Source organism: Trachypithecus francoisi, unplaced genomic scaffold, assembly GCF_009764315.1.
Source record: "Trachypithecus francoisi isolate TF-2019V2 unplaced genomic scaffold, Tfra_2.0 Lachesis_group8, whole genome shotgun sequence".
In the NCBI taxonomy this organism is placed as follows: domain Eukaryota; kingdom Metazoa; phylum Chordata; class Mammalia; order Primates; family Cercopithecidae; genus Trachypithecus; species Trachypithecus francoisi.
This window is the reverse complement of record NW_022681473.1, coordinates 13,568,800-13,578,116: the sequence shown is the minus strand read 5'-3', so window position 1 is coordinate 13,578,116 and position 9,317 is coordinate 13,568,800. Positions and strand designations below refer to the sequence as shown.

The 9,317-nt window shown below is 40.5% G+C and overlaps 1 protein-coding gene across 3 annotated transcripts in view; it reads left to right on the top strand.

Annotated features, from left to right (window-relative positions):
* LOC117080578 (membrane-spanning 4-domains subfamily A member 4A) overlaps positions 1-9,007 on the top strand; it is a 64,369-nt gene extending 55,362 nt beyond the window's left edge. For all 3 annotated transcript variants that reach the window (XM_033205728.1, XM_033205729.1, XM_033205727.1), the window contains exons 6-7: positions 6,667-6,768; positions 8,654-9,007. In XM_033205728.1, the coding sequence (XP_033061619.1) occupies positions 6,667-6,768; positions 8,654-8,725 (174 nt within the window). In that variant the 3' untranslated portion in view covers positions 8,726-9,007. The remainder of the gene's footprint in view (positions 1-6,666; positions 6,769-8,653) is intronic.
* Positions 9,008-9,317: the final 310 nt, after the last annotated feature.

Below are 9,317 nucleotides of genomic sequence, written 5' to 3'. Positions count from 1 at the left end.
GGTAGTTGGAAGTTAGTTAAATAAAGTTATTGAACTTTTTATTAGTTCAGTATTTTTTATATTATAATATGATTTTTGAATCATCTGAAATCAAATTTGAAAGGCAAATAAAAAATTCCAATAGTTGAATACTATAAGGCAGAGAGTCTAACCAACTTGACTAGCTATTTTAGCTAAATAAAAAATAATTGCCTTATTGATGAAATCAAATGAACTAGTATATTCTAGTCAACATCTAATTGGGAATTTACATTTTTTGCTATTTTACTTATAACTTTTAAAATACTCTAAACGAGGCCGGGCGCGGTGGCTCAAGCCTGTAATCCCAGCACTTTGGGAGGCCGAGACGGGCGGATCACGAGGTCAGGAGTTTGAGACCACCCTGGCTAACACGGTGAAACCCCGTCTCTACTAAAAAAATACAAAAAGCTAGCCGGGCGAGGTGGCTGGCGCCTGTAGTCCCAGCTACTCGGGAGGCTGAGGCAGGAGAATGGCGTAAACCTGGGAGGCAGAGCTTGCAGTGAGCTGAGATCCGGCCACTGCACTCCAGCCCGGGTGACAGAGCGAGACTCCGTCTCAAAAAAAAAAAAAAAAAAAAAAATTTTGGTACCGTGTAAGAATTACTTTGTATCATAAGTTTGGAAACTTTATCTCCTAGTGCCCTCAAACAGGTTTAATATCATTTCAGTTAGATGTTATTTGAAAACCTTGATAAATTCTCCCATGGTTTTATCTGGTATAATTTCTCTGTTCTTTCTCGGAAAAGGGAAAATAATGTGCAAACCATTGTGGTTTTGTCTAAGATAATTGATCTGATTAACATACCTACCTAATTTAGAATTAAGTTTAGTAAGTTATGACTCCCAATACTGGTTTAAAGTTTTTTACCTTCATTTTTTCTCTCATTTTTAGTTTATTATTTCAGGATCCTTGTCAATTGCAGCAGGAATTAGAACTACAAAAGGCCTGGTGAGTAATATTTTCTTTTTTTGGTATCAAAAAAAGGAAGGATTAACAAAAAAATGTATTCTGCCAGGGTGTAAAATAGGTTTTGTTTCCTTGTTTGTAAAAAATCAGGAGCAATTGTGCGTTTTACCTACTAAAATCTGTCTTTCAAAAATTGCAGTCAGGCTAATTACTGACATAGGACTGGATATTTTGGCAAGGTAGGGAATCTTACCCTTGCGAAGGGAATCGTTTTGAAGACATAGAGAATTGTTGAGAGGAAATATTAAGCGGGACTACTCCAGCAAAACCCTGCAGCATGAGTCAGCCCATGACAGTGACACCAAGCATCAGTGTGGCATAATATTTACTGACCCATTGATTACAATGTAAATTCCAACTGTATTCAAAAAGGATTTTGAGTTTTCAATAAAAGAAATTCACAATAAGGTTATTACATAAGAAGCAAATTTAAAATGTAACTCTCATGCCAAGATACCTTTCATAAAGCCAATACAATGCAAAAGTCCATATCTTAATAAATGTTTTTTTCTTGTTAAAGTCCATATTCGAGTTTTCTTTGTTCAAAAGATAAATATCAAATTCTGGAACATGACCAATATGTGTTTTTCAAATCTGGCCTAACCCAACTCCCTAGTGTCCCCTCCAGCTGCAGCCACATTACACATACTCCTCACACTTTGCTGTGCAAGTTGTTATTTTTTCTTTTCTTTTCTTTTTTTGGTTTCTTTTTTTTTTTTTGGTTTTTGGTTTTTTGAGACAGAGTTTTGCTCTTATTACCCAGGATGGAGTACAATGGCGCCACCTCAGCTCACTGCAACCTCTGCCTCCCAGGTTCAAGTGATTCTCCTGCCTCAGCCTCCCGAGTAGCTGGGATTACAGGCATGCACCACCACACCTGGCTAATTTTTGTATTTTTAGTAGAGATAGGGTTTCTCCATGTTGGTCAGACTGGTCTCAAACTCCTGACCTCAGGTTATCCACCCCCACTGGGCCTCCCAAAATCTGGGATTACAAGCATGAGCCACTGCGCCCAGTCAGCAATTTTAGTTCTTATTAAAAGCCTCCTAACCTTTATCCATGAGAAGAGAATGTACAGAAAAGAACATACTGCTCAGAGAGAGAATATACAAAAGGTATAGAGGCATGACAGACAAACAGCATTTAGAAAAATGATAAGAAGCCGGGCACGGTGGCTCACGCCAGTAATCGCAGCACTTTGGGAGGCCAAGGCAGGTGGATCACGAGGTCGGGAGATCGAGACCATCCTGGCTGACACGGTGAAACCCTGTTTCTACTAAAAATGCAAAAAATTAGCCGGGCGTAGTGGCAGGCGCCTGTAATCCCAGCTACTCGGGAGGCTGAGGCAGGAGAATGGCGTGAACCCGGGAGGCGGAGCTTGCAGTGAGCCGAGATTGCACCACTGCACTCCAGCCTGGGTGACAGAGCAGAAAAAAAAAAAAAAAAGAAAGAAAGAAAGAAAGAAAAATTATAAGAAATCAGGCTTCAGAAGCAAGGAATGGCAGGGAAGGACACAGACAGGGCTGTCCAGCTAAAGTGTGAAGGACACTGAAAACCCTGCTAAAGAGATTTGGAGATTATTTTATGTGCCCACAAGAATCATCTGAAGAATTTAAGCTGGGGGATAATGAGATCATGTTTGTGTTTTGGCAAGAGATTAGAGTTTAAACCACAAGACAAGTTAGAAGACTACTGAAATAATCAAGATAAAGATAGATGGCAGTAAGAAAGAAACGGTGGGTGTAAAGTGATTCATGGAGATATAGTTGAGGATGTTGTTGGATTGTTTAATTGATTTTCATTCCTTTCTAGGTCCGAGGTAGCCTGGGAATGAATATCACCAGCTCTGTACTGGCTGTATCAGGGATCTTAATCAACATAATTAGCTTGGTGATTTATTCATTTTATCACCATTACTGTAACTACGATGGCAACTCAAATAACTGTCACGGGACTGTGTCCATCTTAATGGTTGGTGCTACCTCTTTTCAGGGCATATTATCATAGAAGCAAGTTTGGGGAGTGCTGGCTCTGGCAACAACAATAATTAATAATCCCTAATTGCTGAATGACTGGGAAGTTGGAGTGATTAAGAAATAAAATAATCTTGCATTTAGGATTTAGGTACGTGTCTCATCTCTGTCTCTATTCTACATGTGATGAGGCAAAATGGGAAGAAAGCTTAATAGTTATAGAACACCTACTCATTAATAGTTACTGTGCTGGGTATCTTGTATACATTTTTCTGTTCAATTTTAAAACAGTGATGCAGTATGTACTGTTATCTCCTCTAAAACTGGGGCCCAGATGCCAGTTCCTGTTCTCTAACAATGAAGTAAAATTGTCTTGAACAGTATTTTCCAAGTGTCAAGTAACTCAGTATCCTTTCCAACATCTTTGGATGTTCTTGCAAGGTTAACCACTTTTTTCCTTAACATCTAGCTCCTGATAAATTCTTAATCTTCATTCTGAATTTTACTACTTTTTTGTACGATTTTTTCTTATCTTAATGCTATCCTAATTGCTTTATTCTGAAAATGCCACCTACACAATATTTTGTAGGTAGTAAAACTTCTTGACATTTTGGGCTATTGGGTAATTGTGGGGAGGAAGAGTTCTTGCAGCACATCACAGCAGACTAAAATGCACAATTAAATCTTTATTATTAAAAAGCTTGGCCGGGCGCAGGGGCTCATGCCTGTAATCCCAACACATTGGGAAGCTGAGGTGGGCAGATCACCTGAGGTCGGGAGTTCAAGACCAGCCTGGCTAACACGATGAAGCCTCGTCTCTACTAAAAATACAAATATTAGCCAGGCAAGGTGGCATGTCCTATGATCCCAGCTACTCGGGGGGCTGAGGCAGGAGAATTGCTTGAACCTGGGAGGCGTAGGTTGCAGTGAGCCGAGATGGACCCATTGCACTCCAGCCTGGGCAATAGAGCAAGACTCCATCTCACAAAAAAGAGAAAGCCTATTGGTCATTTTTCAACACCCACAAATTTTTTGTTACTTTCCCTCTATATGAACTTTCAGCCTTTCGCCTTGCTGCTTAGTTGTCTTCCTTACTGTGTCCTTCCCTTATGTAAAAGTGGAAACCCAACATTCTTCCTAACTTACTAGGCAGAATCAATCGCATTCTGTTGACTTCATTCCTAGCGAATTCTACATAGTTTTGTGGGCTATATAATCACACCAAAATAACCCCTTGAGGTGTCTTTGCTAAACTTTGCTAAACTAATTTACTGCCTTATTTACTTACTAATTTACTTCCCTTGAGATTTCTAATGCTTTTTGTAGTAAGCAATTTTACTTCTTGCCACTCCCTCAAAATAAGAAAACGCTTCTATAGAGAATTTTTTTTTTTTTTTTTTTTTTTTGAGGCGGAGTCTCGCTCTGTCGCCCGGACTGGAGTGCAGTGGCCGGATCTCAGCTCACTGCAAGCTCCGCCTCCCGGGTTTACGCCATTCTCCTGCCTCAGCCTCCCGAGTAGCTGGGACTACAGGCGCCCGCCACCTCGCCCGGCTAGTTTTTGTATTTTTAGTAGAGACGGGGTTTCACCGTGTTCGCCAGGATGGTCTCGATCTCCTGACCTCGTGATCCGCCCGTCTCAGCCTCCCAAAGTGCGACAAATTCTTTCAAGGTCATTCAGTTAGAAATTGGCAAAAAGAAGTTTAGATTCTACAACTTCTTGCCTCTAATTCCCCTATTATTTGCTATTGCTATCCTGAAGAAGGACCTTACTTTTAGTCTATGAAGGTCTCTTCATTGGTAGATTTTAAGGACACAATGACAGAGACAAAATCTGGAATTGGCCAACTCGATAGGGCTGATTTCTTGGGCATGGGACCCGTGCAGTTACTCAGGACTTCACGGTTCAAAGAGCCCTATGCTTGATCTAATGCTCTGTTGTTGCTATCTTGATATTGTCTTTAAACATTTTAAACAAGAGACTCTAAATTATGTAGCTGGTTCTGCGTTCATCTCAATTACGTTTCCCAGAGTCCATGATGGATTCTTGTTAATTGTGTGAACATTATTATGACTGTTTTTATGGCAGAGGACCTCCATAAGGGCTTCCTGGGATTTGAAGCAACCGGTCTATTCTTGCCTGGGCACCTGCACAATCAGTCCACAGGTCTATATACATGCTACTTTTTTTGGAGACCCAGCCCTGTACCTGTTTTTGTAAATAAAGTTTCATAAAGTTTAATTGAAATATAATGAAGCCCATTTGTTTACATGTTGTGTAGTGCTGCTTTTGTGTTATAATAGCAGGTTTGAATATGTGTGACAGAGACCTTATGGTCTGCAAAACCTACAATGTACATTATCTGGCCTTTATAGAAAGCTTGCCATCTTCTAGTCTACCCTTCTAGATGGTAAAATCCTTGAAGACAGGGGAACTGTCTGTTTAGTTTGCTGCTCTCTTCTGTGCCTACAACAATGTTGGAAACACAGAGGCCACTACAGCTGTTGAAGGCACAAGAAAATAAAAAAGCAATGAGTGCAAATATTCTCAAGGTCTCCTTAAGTCTGCATCACTCATATCCTGAGCTCTTGGTCTATTGGCTCTTCCACAACAGAGGGACTGTCCCTAACCATGGAGAGAAAAAGAGAGAATATTTAAACCAGATAATCCCCGCATCAATCCAGGGTAAAATGAATAGAAATGAGTGCACTGCCCAATGTTCTCCAAATTTTGACCATGTTTCTTGGCTGAAGACTAGACCTAAAGTCAGTGCTCTGAAGAGATGGATTAAAGACTGACCTACTTGATATTCATTGTTGTATTAGCTTCTTACTGTTACTGTAACAAATTACTACAAATTTTGTGTCTTAAGACAACACAGTTTGGTTATCTTATATTTCTGGAGGTCAGAAGTTCAAAATGGGTCTTACTAGGCTAAAAATCGAAGTGTTGGCAAGGCCGTACTCTTTTCTGAAGGCTTAGGTGACAATAAGTTTTACTGCCGTTTCTGGCTTCTATAGGCTGCCTATGTTGCTTGGTTTGTCATCCTGTCCTCTACCTTCAAATCAAGCAATGCAGCATCTTCAAATGTCTCCTGAACTCTATTCTGCCTCTTGCTTCCACTTATAAGGATTCTGTCATTATGCTGAACCCACCTGAATGATCTAGGAAAATTATCTTATATCAACTAATAAGCAACCTTAATTTCATCTGCAAATTTAATGCTTTTTGCTGTGCAAAAAGAACAATGGTCCCCCAGGGAGGTCTGCGTTCTAATCCCCAGAAACTGAGGATTAGGGGGACAAGGATGCAGACCTCCCTGGGGGACCATTACTCTGCTTACAGTCACTAAGATATGGAATCATAATATTTTGTCAATGATATGAGTTTCTAGTACTCAATAGGATAAGATGACAATTATCTTTATACTACCTTCCTAACTTTTTAAAGTACTTTCATCTTCCATGCCCACAATAGCACTGGGAGGTACTGAACTAGGGAATAAATGTCTGTGATTATTTTATCAGTGAAAAAAGTGAGAAGTTACTTCAGCAGATCAAGAATTGGTCAAGGGCATGGCTGCCACTGGGAGGCAGGTTTCCTGACTCCCAGCCAGTGCTTTTTCTCTGATGACATTGTGGTTACTGGTACATGTTTCCACTTGTCATCTCCATTTCTCACATTCTTTTGTTATGAGTTCTCTCCTAGGGTATGGATGGCATGGTGCTCGTCCTAAGTGTGCTGGAATTCTGCATTGCTGTGTCCCTCTCTGCCTTTGGATGTAAAGCAGTCTGTTGTACCCCTGGTGGGGTGAGTATTAGCCTTCATTTGAAGATGTCTGTATCAGTTTTCTATTGCTGTGTAATTACTTACACAAACTTAGAGTCTTAACACAGAACGCATTCATTATCTCTCAGTTTCCATGGTTCAAGAGTCTGAGCCCAGCTGAAGTAGGTCCTAGACTCAGGATCTTACAGGGCTGTCATCAGGAAGTTGGCTGGGGCTGTGGCCTTGCCTGAAGCTTCTGATTCTCTTCCACGCTAATGTAGTGAAATTCATTTCCTCTCAGTTGGAGAACTCAGGACAATGTATTTTATCTGTGAAACCAGCAGGTTGCTAAGTTCACACGAACGGGTAAGGTCCATTCAGAATAATGCCTTTTTTGATAAATTGAAAGTTAAGTAGTTAGTACCTACACACAGGACTTGTATCTCATCCTATACACAGGTTCCATCCACACTCGAGAGAAGGGAATCACAAGGGGTTAGTGAGTGCCACCTTAGAACTCTGCCTAACACAATAGCTACATAAAAGCTCTTTTCCCCTTTCTTTCTACCTCAAAGTGCATAACCTCTGGATCCAGATATGAGGATATTTCACAATGAAGAAGTCCCCCAAAAATATTTTATTTTATTCCGTTATCCTATTGCAACAACTTTTCCTGGAATATTTCCATGAAATATCATGATCTCTGACTTCTCTATCAGTCTGTGCCCACCTATCCACTCTCTTACCCCAAGACCTGCAGCTGATGCTGCTCCTGGCAGTTAAACCCAAAGAATGTCACATGGAGAGAGGAAAGTAGGGAATGGAAGGAAAGAAGAGACCAAGAAAGAAGCTCTAGGAAGAATGGGGAGGGATATCCTCCAAGGGTTGAGGGTTCCAGAATGAGGAAATGGATAGTAAAATCCCCACAGCTACTCATTAGCTTCATTACCCAAAGGCCCACAGGCAGACAAAACCGACAACCAAATAATAAAATAATCATAAATAATCATAGTTTGATGAGATGGTTCTTCTGGTGCCCTTCTCCATCATCTTGTACCTCTTTGTCTTCTTTTGAGATTCCCAGGCAACACCACATCTCACTCCTCTACAGCCCTTCCTCACTGAAGAGAGATTGACTGTAGCACATTAGCTCTAATAGTGGGTTTTGCATTGTAAAACCTGAGAAGGGAGAGATTCTTAGCAATTACCAATGATTTTATAATTTCATTGACTAAAGCTTTTTATTTTTACTGAGTGAAACATTTGGACATGGAGGCAAACTCTTTAGTAACTTTCATGTCAGAGTATTTAAGCCTGTGCTCCCTTAGGCTCTTAGCATAGGAGCTGGGGAAGGCTGTTTCCTAATCTCCTGGTGTGAATTCAGAAAAGCAGTGGTTTTGGGGCCTATGATAGCTAGGTCTCTATCTCTTCCTGGTTCTTCCACCAACCCTATGTCACAATGAGTTTGTGGAAGAACAACCAGAACTTTTCTGAGTTTCGCGATGATCCCTGCTATTCTGGGCCAGTGTGGTTTTTGCAATGCGTTATTTATAACCAGCAAATCATGATTTGGGTATGTTGATGCCATCAGCATGAACAACCTGGTTTGGAAGAAGAGCCCCATATTTTTCATGACACCTTGGTTTACCCATCGTATCGTGCACTGTCATTCACATGTAAGACTGATTTACTTGCAAGACCAGGGCAGTGGTCATCACAGCTCAGGTCAAGAGCTACCACTGAATGTTGTGTCCTACATCAGGCCTGATCTAAAGAATGACTGAGAAGTCCCACATGCTTGATCTTGAGAATGAATCAGAGAAGAAAAGAGTAAACTCTGATGATGATGACGACTTCATGTGGGCAGGAAAGGGGCACTCTGAGGTTATTTGGGTGACTCACCTATGGCATTCTGATTGTTTCACAGGTTGTGTTAATTCTGCCATCAAATTCTCACATAGCAGAAGCAGCATCTCCCTCACCACTTAATGAGGTTTGAGGCCACCAAAAGATCAACAGACAAATGCTCCAGAAATCTATGCTGACTGTAACACAAGAACCTCACATAAAAAATTACCAGAATCCAACTTCGATACTGAGAGACATATTGATATCATTATTATATGTAATCCAATTATGAACTGTGTGTGTATACAGAGAAGAGATAATAAATTCAAAATTATGTTCTCATTTTTTCCCTGGAACTCAATAACTCATTTCACTGGCTCTTTGTCGAGAGTACTAGATGTTAAATTAATAAATAATGCATTTAATGAGGCAACAGTACTTGAAAGATTTTCATTCATCATAAGAACTTCATAGGCATTAAATTGGCAAATAAGATCTGGAAGCAGAAGAGCAAAAAAGGTATTGCTAAAATGAGGACTCCATGCAAAACACATACTTCTGCTCCCCTGTATAATATTCCTCCCATTTATTTAACTTTTTTTTTCTCCCACCTATGGTGACCAAAGGGCCTTTTCCTTCAGAAGTGGAGATACATGGCCATCTCCACCTCCCTTTTTCCTCTCCTTCTTTTCTTCCCCCATAGAAAGTACTTTGAAATAGCACAGTCCATCCTTGCACGTGCA